Source organism: Urocampus carinirostris, chromosome 19 (genome assembly GCF_059441175.1).
Source record: "Urocampus carinirostris isolate Australia breed hairy pipefish chromosome 19, RoL_Ucar_1.0, whole genome shotgun sequence".
Classification (NCBI taxonomy): Eukaryota; Metazoa; Chordata; class Actinopteri; order Syngnathiformes; family Syngnathidae; genus Urocampus; species Urocampus carinirostris.
Genome location: NC_142367.1, coordinates 605,862 through 623,149, shown reverse-complemented (window position 1 = coordinate 623,149; position 17,288 = coordinate 605,862). Strand labels below are relative to the sequence as shown.

The window sequence follows — 17,288 nt, the reverse complement described above, 5'->3', positions numbered from 1 at the left end:
AAAAATATGTATTTCTAACAACATTTCATTTCAAACGGTCATGGGAAAATCGAGATATGATCTCCAATGTTAGCTTCCAAAAATTGTCATAGCTTCTCAAGCATTTGCTTTAAAGCCCAAGTGAGCAATAAATAGTAGGTAGTCCGTGATAGTCAGTGGTCTGTGCAGCCCTTTCAGTATACAAAAAAAAACAGGAGGCAGTGACCACTAGAAGGCACTGTTGTCTAATGCAAAGGAAAACTCGTGCCACAGAGTGCAGCAAGATGGTAGACAAAATTACTGTGTGGCCCAAATAAGCTCTGAATATAATTTTTTATTTTATTTTGTTTATAATCATTTTTTTTCTTCTTTTTTTTTTTTATCTTGCCTTTGGCACTTATTTTGTCAAAGTGTGATTTTACACAAATGCTACTTTTCATGTAAGATTTTAAAGGAAAGATTAGTGTATAAAAACTACGTTTTTTTTTCTTTCTTGTAGTGTTCCATTTGTAAAGTGCATTGGAGTTTAAAAAAGTCATGCCGTTTTGGAATACAGTTGTCATGAACCGGAACAGGACCCAAACGCGTGACGTTTCTCACACAAGCCTTTTATTTTACGGGAAATGGGGAGTCATGAATGTTAGGCGGCAATAGCTCAGGAGGTAAAATACTCGTCTTGGGATCAAGAGGTCACAGGCTCTGTGTTATATGTCGAAGGGTCCTTGGGCAAGACACTGAATCCCTAATGCCTTGCATGACTGACGCCGCTATCGGTTAGTAAGTTTGTAATTGGGCGCCATGACAACCGTGACAACAATATTGATTTTGCAGTTATAAAATAAAGCAGAATGTTTTTCGCTTTTTTTTAATGTGTGTAAAAATAAAATATGACCTTACATAATTATATTGGAGGTGGCAGCAGGCTTTTTTTTCATAATGATTATCAGTTATTTAGCATTTTTAGATTTTATTGTGTGTAGCTATTTGAGAAGGGTTGTCTGTTTTTTTCAGTTTTTTTTTTTAACCTTACCCCAAGTTATTTGAGTTTAAGACACATGAATTCAAGCCTCCAAAATAAAAGATCAAAATATCGTTAACAAGAACAAAACATTATTGAACATGTTTTTCGAACGTATCAAAATAAAAATGCAGCTATGAAGTCTTGTTGCTTGTTGGTTGTTTTTCTATTTAGGGTCCTCAAATTGAGGACTGTTTGTGAAGAGTTCTGGCTTCTTGGCCAGCGTGGGCCGGACCTTCTTCTTCTCTTTAAAGCGTCCAGAGTGGGAAACCTTGACATGGCGCCCCTTAGTGGGCGACTTGTCCACGATCTTCTCCAGCCTAGTGTTAAAGTCGGCCGATGCGGGCGGGGGGCCACCGCAGCCCCCTGCTGCCGAGGGTTCTTTGCTGTACTCTGCCGGGATTTCGTATAACACCTTGGACTCGGACTTCTTGCGGGAGAAGGTCAGCTTCCACCAGCTGGGCTCCGACATGACGGTGGCGGGTGAAGACCTGGGGGCAGAGTCACAAAATGGGTCATAGAGGGCGCTAGTTGACTTTTAGTGTTGGGTTGATGCCTGAATAATTCAACAAATGAGTATCTTGTGTCCATGTTTAAAAGTTTAAAATTAAATATTTTCCTCTTTTGAGTATGTATTAACAATTCCCAAATAAGTTCAAAGAGTCTTTATCACACAGAGTGATATCACTCGTGTGGTCATGGTTTTCTTTAATAGCAGGATGAAAATGGTGAAAGTCCTTTTCTAGCGGCCACTGAAAATCAAATATAAATGCACTATTAGGATCAGATGAAGCTTGTTCTTTGAAGGGACAGTGTGTAATATTTAGTGTCTCTTAGTGGTACAGAAAACTTTCTTTCAGTATGTCATGATTGGCGATGTGAATCACCTGTGCCTGCTTGTTTGGCGCCAGAGGCTGCGGGGTCTGATTGGCTCCCTGTCCCTATTTAAATCTAGTCCTGTCAGTCCCCTGTTGTTGGTCCGTCTGCGAACCTCTGTTTATACAAGGCAAGCCTTTTTCGACCCTGACTCTCGCCTGTCCCATTTTTGCTCCCGTTTGTCTCCGGCTACGACCTGTTTTGATCCCGACCACGTCTGCTCTCCGGTCCCGGCTTACGATTCATTTTTGATCCCGACTCCGTCTACTCTCCTGTCCTGGCTTAAGACTCGTATCCGACCCTGACCACGTTTTTGCTCTCCCTGTCCTGGCTATCGACCTATTTTCTGTCCCTGACACCGCCATCGTTTGCTATGGAAGATCTGTATTCGGATCACAATCCGAGTGCGAGAGCGACTTGCTTCCTGCGTCCAGCGAGCACCGGATCGTGGGCGCAGCCCTTCCTTTCTTTCAATAAAACTTGTGGAAAACGTTACGCAATTGGGTCCTGTTTCCCTTCTCCTCCTGACACAGTAAGAAACAAACAAACATTGATCTGAATACTCTTCAAAATACATACCAATGTTGATTTTTATAAAAGATCATGGGTGGACAAATTTGTATTTCTTTTACGTAATAAAATCCATACCTAAGATTTCTTTGCATGTTTGTCTGCTGTCTTCTTTTCGTTCGCATTAGAAAAATCAGGTCAAATCCTAATAAACCAGGGCTTTAAAAAAAATAGAATTCCTTTTTCTTCAGAGGGTAGGGTTTTTTTGTACCAATGGTATGTTCAGTGCTATTGATATCAAAATAAATTATTTTTTCTACCTCATTACCCAGAGTGAATTGCGAGGTAAACAGCAATGTGCATTTACGTACATTTTCGTGTGTATTTACGTAAGTTTATTGTCTTTACATATGTTTTGTGTGTTTATGTATATTTTTGTGTGTGTTCATGTATGTTTTTTGTGTGTATTTATGTACTTTTTATATGTTTACATCGGTTTTGTGTAATTTAGTGCTTGTTATGTTTTATTTTTTGTGTATGTTTATGTACATTTTAGTGCGTGTTCACGTACGTTTTTGTGTGTATTTTGTACATTTTATATGTTTACGTACGATTTTTGTAATTGTTGATGTACGTTTTTGTGATGATTACTGATGTGACTCACCTGTGTCCGTTCATTTGGTGCCAACCGCCGCGGGTTCTGATTGGCTCCCCGTCACTATTTGAACCCACTCCTGTCAATCCCCTGTTGTCACTTTATCTGCGAACCTCAGTGTACACGAGGCAAGCCTTTTTTCGACCCTGACTCCCACCTGTACCGTTTTGTTTTGTTCTGTCTCCGGCTACGACCTGTTTTGATCCTGACCTCGTCTGCTCTCCCGTCCCGGCTTACGACCTCTTTTTGTCCCCGACTATGTCTACTCTCCCGTTCTGGCTTACGACTCTTTTCCGACCCCGACCACGTCTTGCTCTCCCAGTCCCGGCTACTGACCAGTTTTTCCGTCCCTGACACCGCCATCGCTCGTTACGGAAGCTCCACTTCCGTGTTCGGATCACAATCCGAGTACAAGAGCGACTTGCTCCCCGCGTCCAGTGAACACCGGATCGTGGGCGCAGCCCTTCCTCTTTCCTTCCATAAAACTTGTGGTAAACTCTACGCAATTGGGTCCTGTTTCCGTTCTGGTCCTGACAGTTTTTTCAAGTATTTACGTTAGTTTTTGGGCATGTTTCCTAACATTTGTGTGTGTGTTTATGTACGTTTTTGTGCGTGTTTACGTACGTTTTTGTGCATTTTTACGTACATTTTTCTCCACGTTTACGTATGTTTTTTTGCGTGCTTACTTGCCTCTTTGTATCGACGTACGTTTTTGTGTGTGTTTACATACGTTTTGTGCGTGCTTACGTACGTTTTTGTGTGTATTCTGCTTGTTTACGTACGATTTCCTGGGGTTTAAGTACATTGTTCTGCACGTTTTTGTACGTTTTTGTGTGTTTTTGAGACAAACGGGGAGATCAGGAACGGACAGGTGGAAAAAACGGTGCAAAAACGTGACAGGCGGGAGTCTGAGTCAAAATGCTTGCCTTGTAACAACAGAGGTTTGCTGACGGACTGACAACCGGAGAGTGACAGGACTGGTCTTAAAAAGGAACAGGGAACCAATCAGGTAAGGCAAAATGAGCGGGCACAGGTGATGCCCGTCAGTAATCATGACAGTTTAAGTAGATGTCGATTGTTTGTTTTTTTTATTCTATTGTTTTGTTTATTTCTGTTGGACTTCAAATGTATAATAAATCTGTTTCTGTGATGTTCAAAAAATATTACAAGGTTTTATAACACAACTACCTGTCTGTTCTTCTCTATTCAACAGACTGCTCAGAAAATGTGAAATTCTTGGACATACAACTTTTTTTAAAAGTAATGTAAATAGTTACTTTCCCTGGTAACTCATTACTTTTACTATAGACTAATTCCGTTATTTTCTCAGTTATTTTTTTGAAGAAGTAGTAAGTAACTACAACTGATTCATTTTTTAAGTATCGTGAACAACACTGAATATTTCTAGTTTTTAATGCGAGAGTTCCTTTTTTTTCTCCTCCACACGGGTTTCTTATACTTTTGGTTTATTGCCACCAGCTGCAAACTTAATCCAGCATGATTCTGCCGGGGAAGTTGTTTGATTTTGTCCCACAAATAGATAACAAGAGCTCTTATCTGCAGCTGGCAGACATAAAAAAGAAAGGTGGTCTCACCTTCTGTTTGTTCTGCTGTGTTGACTCTGAAGGTCGTTAAATGTTTTATTTTTTTTTCTTGTTGATGCTGATAAGCGGAAAACTCACGTGCAATCTTTTTTATTTCGTAGTGTAGTTTAGTAGAGACCATTTAATAGCGTGAATAATAATAAATGCGATGGTTAGAAGACGGAGGAAAGAAACGCTGTGGTAGCTGCAAGTTCTCGTTATGTTGTGTTTTTGTGTATAGACTCAGAGAAAAAAACGTTGGTGATCGTTTTCAGGATTTAAAAAAATCAAATATATTAAAAAACCAGTAAATAAACAAGTGATTAAATGTATCTATTAAAATACTTGAATTGTATGCCCAATGATTGTTTGTAATGCATGCCTCTTTTTATTTTCGACCCATGCAGTGTTCACAAGGCTACTGTTGGCGTTTAGGCTACACGCCTACCATTTAGCTGAAATGAAGAAAATAACAAGATTTTTGCTGATATAATAAGTAACATGACCTTAAAAGCAACAATCATAAACGTTTAGTTTCTCTTTATGATATAAAGTGTGCACTGCAAACCCGAGTATTTTTGATGAGTGCCTCAATTTAATGCATTTAGCCTGTGTCTGAAACTCATGACAAAATGTTAGCCGACACCAGGGCAGACAACTCTGAAAAGTTGCCTGCCCAGCCATAAAGTTGCCTGCCCCATTTTTCCCAACTTGAAACACAATAAGATGACTCATTGCGGAAAAACATTGTTGCAAAGTATGAAGGATTGATCATCAGAATATATAACAGAAAAACAATTTAAAATTAAGTTTATTATAATTCTACTTATAACATTCATTCCATATATATGAAATCGCTGTTTTCCATCTACCATCAGTATGGACCTGTATTTACCGTAAATTCCGGACTATAAGCCGCTAATTTTTTCCCAAATGTTCAGCCCTGCGGCTTATTCAGTGAAGCGGCCAATTTATGTAATTTTTCTAGCGGCCACCAGCGGCGTTGGAGTATAAAAGGTAAGATTAAGACCAGTAGAATATGTGCGCCAAGAAAAACTGCAACCTCTAAGTTTATGCATACATTGTCTGTAAAGGAAAAGTACGTTCCGATGCTGAGGAGGACGCCCTTGATGGCGATAGTTATGAAGAGGAAGTTGAGGACGATCTACCGTGAATTTCACAATTACGGGATGATTTTTTTTGACAAACACGTTTGATGCATTGCGACCGTGATCCTACTAGCGTGTTGGTACCTTTCAAAGGAACGGTTTGGGATGAAAGTTATATTATTATTATTAAAGCTTTGAAAACTCTCTCGGTGTACTGTCTTTCTTCGTAAATATGTGTAACCATGTATAATATGGAGCAGCACGGCAGCGCAGTGGTTGGCGCATGTGCGGCACAGTTCATGTCATGGGAACCCTCTGCGTGGGTTCAAATCCAGCTCCGGACTTCCTGTGCGGAGTTTATTATGTTCTCCCCGTGCTTGCGTGGGTTTCCTCCGGGCACTCCGGTTTCCTCCCACATTCCAAAAACATGCATTTCAGGTGAATTGACCGGTCGAAATTGTCCCTAGGTGTGAATGAGCGAGTGAGTTGTCTGTCCCCGTGTGCCCTGCAATTGGCTGGTAACCAGTTCAGGGTGTCTCCTGCCCACTGCCCGGAGATGGCTGGGATGGGCTCCAGCCCCACCGCGACCTTAATGAGGATGAGCGGTACAGCTAATGAGATGAGAGATGAGATGAGATGTATAATATGTATTTGCAACTGTATATTTTTGTAATGTATTTATTTTAGAGAGTTATTCTTTATGTGTTCTACGAGGGAATCAAAAAGAAGGGGCGGAGCAAACGCGGGCTGATGGGAAGTGGGGTAAAGCTGAGTTACCGGTAGATCCGTCTGTTGTTGCAGCGGACAATATTGGATATATATTTTTCCCACCCTTAACTTTGGAAACATACATTTTGTTTCCTTGGATTACTTTCAACGTAATTAACGTATGATGCAGACTTGTAAAGTCCGGACTTTACAAGTCTGCATCATACGTTAATTACGGGTATCATTTTCCATTCATGATGGCGATTGTGGTTCTAAGATTGTCTACCTTTTTTTGTGAGTGCAGCGCTGCCGAGGACCTGTGGGCAATGGCCGGCCACCTAGGAAAATTCCCGGACTTGCCAGCAGGGGAGGTCCCTGATGCACAGTACGTGCTTTACGGGGTGAGTCGGTCGAAAAGGTCATAGAACGACTTTGCCAAGGACTGGCTCACTCTCGCCCCCATCAAAGACGCCAACTGGACCTCCAGAAACCTGCTGGTATGGAGGTGCAGGCAGATCCCCCCGTGGCTGTGCTCCGAAAGGCTGCAGATACCATACAATCTGCGAGCGGCCATAAAGAAGAATCGTCTGCACCCACCCGGAGGGGGGAACCGGAGCTCCACTGTGGGGGTCCCGGAGGGGGGAACCGGAGCTCCACTGTGGGGGTCCCGGCAGCCGGAGCTCCACTGTGGTGGTCCCGGCAGCAACGGCCTGGTTGTGGAAGGTAGAAGTAAGAAGGGAGAGGATGCTGCTTGGGAGGGTGGGATGGAATCCCATTTAAGAAGACAGAGCTATGCCCTTGCACAATAGTATTACCCTTTACACATTGGCTGACTGCTGTTAAAAGTGTCGATAAAAATAGTTCAAACCTCATATTGTTAGAACATGATATAAGGAATGTTAAAAGTGTCGATAATAACTCTGAAATTGCTTAATTGATGTTGAAAATGTCAGAAAAAAATGTTAAAACGTCATACTGTCAGATATAACAAAATTGTGAATATGCTTGATTGCTGTTGAGATTGTCGAGAGAGGTTGTTCGAACCTCACATTGTTTGCTGCTGTTAGTGTCAATGGATTTGTTCAGACCAAAAAACAATCGCGGGACTTTGGCTTGGACAGATCTATTGACACTAACAAAGATGTTAAAAATGTCAGAAAAAAATGTTAAAACGTCATATTGCCAGACATAACGGAATTGTGAATATGCTTGATTGCTGTTAAGATTGTCGAGAAGGGTTGTTCAAACCTCACATTGTTTGTTTGCTGTTATTAGTGTCAATAAATTTGTTCAAACCAAAAAAAGTTACAATCGTGGAACTTAAAGCATGGTCTGGGTTAAACTTTTGATTGTGTCACAAGTTTTAATGCGTGCGCACGCGGCTTGTACAGCGGTGCGGCTTGTATAAGTATAAAAGTGGCTAATTACTTAAAAAGTGGTAGGTGCGGCTTAGAATCATGTGCGCTCTACAGTCTGGATTTTACGGTACTCATCTCCATTCATGCAACGTTTGCGTTGCGTCGTTTGCTACAAGCCACGTGAACTCCTCTTTCCACGATGCTTTTAATGTATGTTTACGTTTTGTAGCTTCAGAAATTTTATTAGGTTCTTTTGAACTTTTCTTCTGGGGCTGAGGTATTGGCTTGATTCCTAACCACGTATCCATTTTTCTTGTGTTATCTGTGCATCTTCTTTGGAAAATGATATGCAAATGTACGACCTTATAAGTCTCCGGAAAGTCCGGAAGCACAAAGTTTTTCGATGCAGGCTTCCGATTGGCTGCCTAGTATGCAAATTGCCAAACGAACTGAAATTTAGAAATTTCCAAACCGAACAAAGATTTCGAAATTGGAACAAAGCAAACGTTTCATTTTGAAAAAAAAAATTGAAAAATAAAAAATGAAAACGAAAGATTTTTTTTTCTTTCTTGAAAAAGTTGTCGGCCACCGGGCAGAGAGGTTTTGTATGTTGTACGCCCGATGTAAAAGATGCGCGCCCCGGGCGTCCGGGCAGACATTCTTTCAGACTGTCAGGTGGACCAGAACAAAACAGGAAACCCCAGAGCGTTCGTTACCATTCTTTATTTAGGGAAGCGTACAGGGCTAGCGGGAGACGCGATGGCCGTCGGACGTCAGCAGCGGCGCCGGGAAAGTAGCTTCGGAACACGTAGCCAATCGGAGTGCGGAAGTCTAGCAGGTCAAGTTTACCGGGACTGGAGAGAAGATCATAGCGTGGGACGGAAGCAGGTCGGATCGGAGGCAGGCAGAATCAGGTAAACAGATCAAGAAGGCACAGGTAATCAGGAGAGTCATACAGGGTACTAACGTAATCCTCAGACGAAGAGGTCTCGCCGTAGCGTGCTTAAAAAGGGAACATAAACCAATCAGAGGGAGTCCACGAGATAGCTCCAGGTGACTCTAGTTAGCAATCACGACACAGACACTGGTTATAGTATACAGGCACAACATTAAACTAAAGTATACAAGTAATAAAGTGTAGAATGATAGCCTAGTATAGTGGTGAAGAGAGCACAGCAGCGCCTGTACTTCCTGTGGAGGATGAGGAGAGCCCACCTGCCCCCACCCACCATTATCACATTCTACAGGGGCACCATAGAGATCATCCTGACCAGCTGTAGCTCTGTGTGGTGTGGAGGCTGCAGCGCCTCCGACTGGGTTAGTGTGAGGCGGGTGATGAGGACAGCAGAGAAAATCATCGGGACTTCTCTCCCCTCCATTCAGGACATTGGCCAGAAGCGCTGCCTATACCGAGCCAAGAACTTCATTAGGGACCCCTCTCACCCCCATCATGGACTGTTCACTCTGCTAGCCTCTGGGAAGAGGTACTGCAGTGTGCGGTGCAGGACCACCAGGTTCTGCAACAACTTTGTCCCCCTGGGCAATAGACTGTTAAATAGTCAATCACACACACAGTTTTTTTGCACTACTGGCAGTTCTCTTATACCTAGCCACTCCTTTGCACATCTGTTCTCCTTTGCACTATCGTACTCCAGTGTTATTGTTATTGTATAGTGACTTGTTTACCTGACTGCCCATTTTGCACATCTGGTTAGCTGCTCCTCTTGCACTCTTTGCACTACTGTATAATACTATACAAAGCTATAATTATTTAGCATATTATTAGTACTTCAATACTCTAACTCATATCGACATTTCGTTCTGCATACACGTGTACAAGAATGACAATAAAGTATATCTGAATCTGAATCTGAATAACAAAAGGAACACATGTTGACAGGCTACATTTGGCCCGCTTGTCATGAGTTTGACACATGTGAAATAGACTAACGATACTAATAGATGGCCCGTCAATCAATGGCATTCAAGGGGTGGCCACTCCTTGCACATCTGTTTCTCTGCACTATTGTACTTACAGTGTTATTGTTACAGTGTTATTGTTACTGTTTACCTGACTTGTTTACCTGACTGCCCATTTTGCACATCTGGTTAGCTGCCCCTCTTGCACTATTTGCACTACTGTAAAATACTATACATAGCCATAATTATTTGGAATATTATTAGTACTCAATACTCCAACTCAATACAACATTTTATTTATATCTGTACATTTAAGTAAACTGTGCGGGTAAGATGTATCGACATTTCGTTCTGTATACACGTGTACTAGAATGACAATAAAGTAGATCTGAATCTGAATCTGATCTGAATCTGGTGGTTGTCTTCCAGAAAATGAATTTTACAACGTGCATACTTCCTCCTGGTGTGTCTCGGACCTTCGATTTTTTACTCAGGTGGTGGCTGCAGTTGACTTTTAATAGGTTACCGTTTTTGTTCGGTTATGCAAAAAAAGGAACACTGTTCCTTTGTTTCATTAATAAGCAGCTGACGTCCAAGAAAAGTTGATTCGGTTACTATTGTAACAACCACAACATTCATACATTGGATAGAAAAGAGAGTTAATTAGGGATAATGGAGATAATGACTCAGTTGTTGTCAGTGTTGGGAATAACGCCATTGTAAGTACCGCAGTTTTTTTTTTTCAGAAGGGGGTAATCTAACCCGCTGTTACAACGCCGTTACCTTGACTGACGGTCAAAAGCGGTGCGTTACTTTGAATAAGCGGTTTTCCGCGCTCCCCCGAGTTGTTTACGTCACGTCTTTTCAGATCCTGTCACCAGGGCCCAAACCTTCATAGGGCCCGAAGCAAATTTTGATTTGGGGGACACCTATCAAGTGATCATTTGCATACCTTTTAGAATTCATTCCATGTTCTACTCCAGGGAAGAGCAACTATTTGGAGTCAGGGGCAAAAATTTGGCCAAGGGGTCCATTTTGAAGAGAGATCCATTTTTTTTCATTTATGAATACATATACATCAAGACATTTACATGTTTTTCTTTTGAAATAGACGAGTCTCATTAAATTGGTTTAAAGCAGGGGTCTCCCACTCTACATATGGGCAGCACGGCAGAGCAGTGTTTAGAGTGTGTGCGGCACAGTTCTGAGGTCATGAAATCGAACCTCTTGTGTGGAGTTTGCATGTTCTCCCCGTGCTTGCTTGGGTTTCCTCCAGGCACTCCGGACTTGGAAAAGGCGTATGACAGAGTTGATAGAGAGGCGTTGGGCAGGCGATGGTAATGTATGGAGTGGGTGGAAAGTTGTTGGAAGCATTGAAGAGTTTTGATGTGAACAGCAGAGCATGTGTAAGAGTAGGGAGTGAGACAAGTGAGTGGTTCCTTGTGTTGACTGGTGTGAGACAGGGGTGTGTGATGTCACCATGTGTTTAATGTGTACATGGATGGTGTGGTGACAGAGGTGAATGCAAGCGTACTTGGCAGAGGTGTAGAGATGATGGATAACAGTGGAACAGTGTGGCAGGTAAGTCAGTTGTTGTTTGCAAAAGACACAGCGCTTGTGGCTGATTCTGAGGAAACATTGAGAAGGTTGGTAATGGAGTTTGGAAGAGTGTTCTATAGGCGTTATCACACACTGAATGTGTGAATGTTGGGAAGATGAAGCGTTCACGTGATGGAGTGGGCATGGCGTTAGAAATAAGGTTGCATGGACAGGTGCTGGAAAAAGTTGAAAGTTTTAGGTACTTGGGTTGTGATGTGGCAGCAGTTGGTGGAATGGATTGCAAGGTATTGCACAGAGAGAATCAAGGAAGCAAGGTTTTGGGTGCTCTGAGGAGAGTGATGAGCAACAAGAGTATGAGTATGGATGTTAAGAGGGACTGTATAAGAGTGTTATTGTGCCGACTGTGTTGTATGGTGCAAAGACTTGGAGCCTGAACATAGATTTGAGAAGGAAATTAAATGTTTTTTGAGATGAAGTGTTTGAGGAGTATGTTAGGAGGGACAAGATTGGATTTATTCAAAAATGAAATTGTGAGAGACAGAACTGGAGTAGTAGTGGAACTAAGTAAGCGGGTGGATAAGAGAGTACTCGGTTGGTTTGGACACATGGAGAGGATAGATGATGCGCGAATGTTGAAGAGGATCTACAGAGCAGAATCAAATGGAAGGAGACCAAGAGAAAGGCCGCGATTGACGTGGATGGATGGTGTTATGAGTGCACCTCCTGCATATAGTGGAAGCTAGAGCTCTTGTTTGTGATAGGAATGAGTGGAGAGGTGTTGTAAAAGGATAGTGGGACATTCAGTTGTGTTCTAAGTGATGGGCAGGGCACCTGTATGATGCGGCATGGGTAAACCAGTGAAAGCTGTCAGGCCCTACTGTTGAAAAGAAGAGTGTGTTGTGTCACGCTGACCCGAGTGACATGGCCGCTTTCTTGTCTCCCGTTTCATCTGGAGGGACGAAAGCATGACCAACTTGTGTGCCGAGGTGCTTAACTTGTTTGGGTGTTTGGGCATTTGGGTTGGCCATGGCCTTAACATTTTTGTGTGTGTTTTTTGCTACTTTTTCCCTTTTTTATTTTCTTCGTTTGTCTTGTTGTCGGCCACCCATCTCGAGGGATATGACCAAGGTAGGTAGGTGTATCTCATCTCATTAGCTGCACCGCTTATCCTCAATAGGGTTGCGGGGGTGCTGGACCCCATCCCAGCAATCATCAGGCAATGGGCAGGGGACACCCTGAACTGGTTGCCAGCCAATCGCAGGGCACACAGGGACAGACGACTCGCTCACTCATTCACACCTAGGGACAATTTGGACCGGCATATCCACCTGAAAAGAATGTCTTTGGAATGTGGGAGGAAACCGGAGTGCCCGGAGGAAAGCCCCGCAAGCACAGGGAGAACATTCAAACTCCGCACAGGAAGTCCGGAGCTGGATTTGAACCCACACAGTGGGTTCCCAAGAACTTAGAACTGTGCCGCACATGCTAACCACTGCCCCGCCGTGCTGCCCAGGTAGGTATGTAATATATATATATATATATATATATATATATATATATATATATATATCATCTCATCTCATCTCATCAGCTGCACCGCTTATCCTCAGTAGGGTTGCGGGGATGCTGGAGCCCATCCCAGCAATCATCGGGCAGTGGGCAGGGGACACCCTGGACTGGTTGCCAGCCAATCGCAGGGCACATGGGGACAGACAACTCACTCGCTCAGTCACACCTAGGGACAATTTGGACCGGCCAATCCACCTGAAATGCATGTTTTTGGAATGTGGGAGGAAACCGGAGTGCCCGGAGGAAACCCACGCAAGCACGTTGAGAACATACAAACTCCGCAGAGTAAGGCCGCTGGATTTGAACCCACTCAGGAGGTTCCCACGACCTCAGAACTGTGCCACACACGCGCTAACCACTGCGCTGCAGTGCTGCTCATATATATATACTGTATATATATACATATATATATATATATATATATATATATATATATATATATATATATATATATATATATACATACCGTAAAATTCGGACTATAGAGCGCACTAGATTATAAGCCGCACGCATCACATTTTGCAGACATCATTGATTTTGTCCTTACACAAGCCGCACCAGTATATAAGCCTCATGCACTAACGGTTAAAAACATGTAACACAGTCACAAGTTTATCCCAAACTTGACTTTGGGTGCCGCGATTATAACTGCAAATACAGTACACAATCCATCCACCACAATCAGCAACGTGAATGGAAAATGATACTGTTAGTTAGAATTTAATGCAAACCTTTAAAGTCCAGGTCCCGTTGAAAGTAATCCAACGAAAAAAATGTATATTTCCAAAGTTAAGGGTGGGAAAAATATATATCCACTATTGTCCGCTGCAACAACAAAGAGATTTAACTCAGCTTTACCCCACTTCCCATCAGCCCGCGTTTGCTCCGCCCCTTATTTTTGATTCACTCGTAGAAAACATATCACAATAAGTCTCTAAAATAAATACATTACAAAAATATACAGTTGCAAATACATATTATGCATGGTTACACGTATTTACAAAGAAAGACGGTACACCGAGAGAGTTTTCAAAGCTTTGATAATAATAATATAACTTTCATCCCAAACCGTGCCTGTGAAAGGTACCACCACGCTACTCCTAACACGCTCGCAACGCACTAAGCGTACCTTTTGTACTCAAGTGCTGCTGGTGGCCGTTAGAAAAATCACATAAATTGGCCGCTTCACTGAATAAGCTGCAGGGCTAAACATTTGGAAAAAAAGTAGCGGCTTATAGTCCAGAATTTACGATATATATATATATATATATATATATATATATATATATATATATATACATATATATATACAGGGGGACCTCGGTTATTGCGGTTAATGGCGAAAAGTGAAAATCCGCAAAGTAGCGGCGCCTCTTCAGAAAATAAAAATAAAAATAACACTAATAATATTTTTTTATTATTATTTAATTTTTAGACCCGGTAAATGGGGACCAAAACACCTGAGAAAAGTGAAAATCTGCGAAGTAGCGACGCCCCTTCCAAAAATGCTTAAAAAAAATTAAAAAAAATAAAAAAATTAAAAAAAACGTTTTTCATTATTTTATGTAATTATTATCATTTTTTAGACTTGTGAAGCTCTGAACCCTCGAACGTGAAACCACGAAGTAGCGACACCCCTTCAAAAATGCTTAAAAAAAATAAAAAATAAAATAAATTATTTTATTTTATTTTATTATTATTATTTATTATTTTTCAGGCCCGCGAAGCTGTGAACCCGTGAACGTCAAACCGCGAAGTAGCGAGGTCCCGCTGTATATATATATATATGTATATATATATATATATATATATATATATCATCTCATCAGCTGCACCGCTTATCCTCAGTAGGGTTGCGGGGTGCTGGAGTCCATTCCAGCTATCATCGGGCAGTGGGCAGGGGATACCCTGAACTGGTTGCCAGCCAATTGCAGGGCACACAGGGACAGACAACTCGCTCGCTCATTCACACCTAGGGACAATTTGGACAGGCCAATTCACCTGAAATGCATGTCTTTGGAATGTGGGAGGGAACTGGAATGCCCGGAGGAAACCCACGCAAGCAGGGGGAGAACATACAAACTCCGCACAGGAAGGCCGGTAGCTAGATTTGAACCCACGCAGGAGGTTCCCAGACCTCAGAACTGTGCCGCACTCGCGCTAACCACTGTGCCGCCGTGCTGCCCTTATATGTGTATATATATATATATATATATATATATATATATATATATATATACAGGGGGACCTCGGTTATCGTGGTTAATGGGGACCAAAACCACCCGCGAAAAGTAAAAATCCGCCAAGTAGCGGCGCCCCTTAAAAAAAAAAAAAAAAATAACGATAATAATATATTTTTATTATTATTTAATTTTTAGACCCGGTAAATGGGGACCAAAACACCAGAGAAAAGTGAAAATGTGAGAAGTAGCGACACCCCTTCCAAAAATGCTCAAATTTTTTTTTAAAAAAACAGACAACTCGCACGCTCATTCACACCTAGGGACAATTTGGACCGGCCAATTCACCTGAAATGCATGTCTTTGGAATGTGGGAGGAAACCGGAGTGCCCGGAGGAAACCCACGCAACCACGATGAGAACGTACAAACTCCGCACAGGAAGGCCGGTAGCTAGATTTGAACCCACGCAGGAGGTTCCCAGACCTCAGAACTGTGCCGCACTCGCGCTAACCACTGTGCCGCCGTATATATATATATATATATATATATATATATATATATATATATATATATATATAAATGTTAAGTTTAGTCTTTTTACTTCTTTTATCTATTTTTTCCCTTTGTTATTGTATTTTTTCTTCTGTTTTTTCCCCCCATTTTTTTCCGTCATTTTCCCCAGTTTTTAAGTCTTTCCATGCATTATGTATCATATTTGACAATGAAAACAATCAAAATAACCTGAACCTACCGTGTGGGACCCAAAAGAGCTGGCTCTTTATTTGTGAGTTCAGCCGAAAAATAAAAATAGGTGGAATTCCGATAACTACAAGTAAACTCTGGTCAAATACGTTACTGTGGTGTTTTGTGTTTGCTCAGAAAATTACAAATTCCTTTACATACAACTATTTAAAGTAACATAAATAGTTAATTTCCTGGTAACTTGTTGCTCTTACTAGAGAGCAACTCAATGACTCATCCAGTTACTTTGGGGATAAGCAGTGAGAAAAAATATAACTAAATACCCTTTTAAAGTAACGGACCTAACACTGATTGTTTTGCAAGAAAAACTCCAATCATCAACTGTCATGAAGGCAACGTGTATATATCCATCAATCTGATGAGGCTGTCCTACCTTGAAGGGCGAGAAAAATGAAGGTTTTCAAAAGTGAACAAGTTCCTACATCATTTTTGTGGTCTTCCCATCAGGTGAACAGTTTGTAGAGCTCGCTTTGGCACATCTCACTTGGGTCCGCCCATCTGGGAGCAAGCATGTGTGACTCAGCGGGACCTTCCTTGGGTCCACGTTGTGAACATTCCTGAAGCGCCCGTCTGGAACCTTTTCCTTCAGCGGGTGCTCACATGGACGTTGGACCAGGAATTGAGTCATTCTCTTGTTTACAGAGGTGGGTTGAGTAGTCAAAAATGACTCAAATAAATAGTACTGTACTTCAGAATAATAGGACTCAAATAGAAGTGAAAAAAATTGTCCTCCAAATAATTACCTGTGTAGAAGTAACAAAGTACTTGAAAAATTACTTAAGTACAAAGGAACTGGAGCAAGGTCTGATTTATTGATTTAAGAAAAAACTCAGATCACCAAATCATCTAAGTCTATTTAATCAACAATTAAATACAAGTCTGTGTAATTGTAAGTCTGTGTACTCAGTTTGTTTGGATGAACCCTCAGTAGATTATACATACATACATACATACATACATACATACATACATACATACATACATATACATACATACATACATATATATATATATATATATATATATATATATATATATATATATATATATATATATATATATATATATATATATATATATATATATATGTATGTACAAAGACACCAAAGACAAATTTGTACACCTCCACAAGGCTGGAACGAGCTACGGAGGAGATGCCAAGCAGCTTGGTGAAAAAAGGTCCACTGTTAGAGCAGTCATTAGGAGATGGAAGAAGCTAAACATAACGGTCAATCTTAATTGGAGTTGAGCCCCATGCAAGGTATTAACTCTCAATGATTCTAATAAAGGTGACGAATCAGCCCGGAACTACAAGACAGGAGTTGATCAATGACCTGAAAAGAACAGGGACCATCGTTTCCAAGGTTACTGTAGGTATTACACTTAGACGTCATGATTTGAAATCATGCATGGCATGAAAGGTTCCCCTGCCTAAACCAGCACATGTCAAGGCCCATCTGAAGTGTGTATATCACCATTTGGATGATACAGAGGAGTCAT

The 17,288-nt window shown here is 41.5% G+C and overlaps 1 protein-coding gene across 1 annotated transcript; it reads right to left on the bottom strand.

The window, feature by feature from the left end:
- Nucleotides 1-1,145: 1,145 nt before the first annotated feature.
- Nucleotides 1,146-16,251, bottom strand: LOC148346835 (proline-rich protein 15-like protein A). Its single transcript, XM_088323912.1, has 2 exons — nucleotides 16,162-16,251; nucleotides 1,146-1,488 (listed from the first exon to the last, which is right to left on the bottom strand). The coding sequence occupies exon 2, from the start codon at nucleotides 1,467-1,469 to the stop codon at nucleotides 1,164-1,166; it is 306 nt and encodes a 101-aa protein (XP_088180038.1). The 5' UTR covers nucleotides 1,470-1,488; nucleotides 16,162-16,251; the 3' UTR covers nucleotides 1,146-1,163.
- Between the last annotated feature and the right edge of the window lie 1,037 nt (nucleotides 16,252-17,288).

What these genes read in the sequence shown, in the direction of transcription:
- LOC148346835 (XM_088323912.1), bottom strand. Translation starts at nt 1,469, where the DNA reads ATGTCGGAGCCCAGCTGGTGGAAGCTGACCTTCTCCCGCAAGAAGTCC.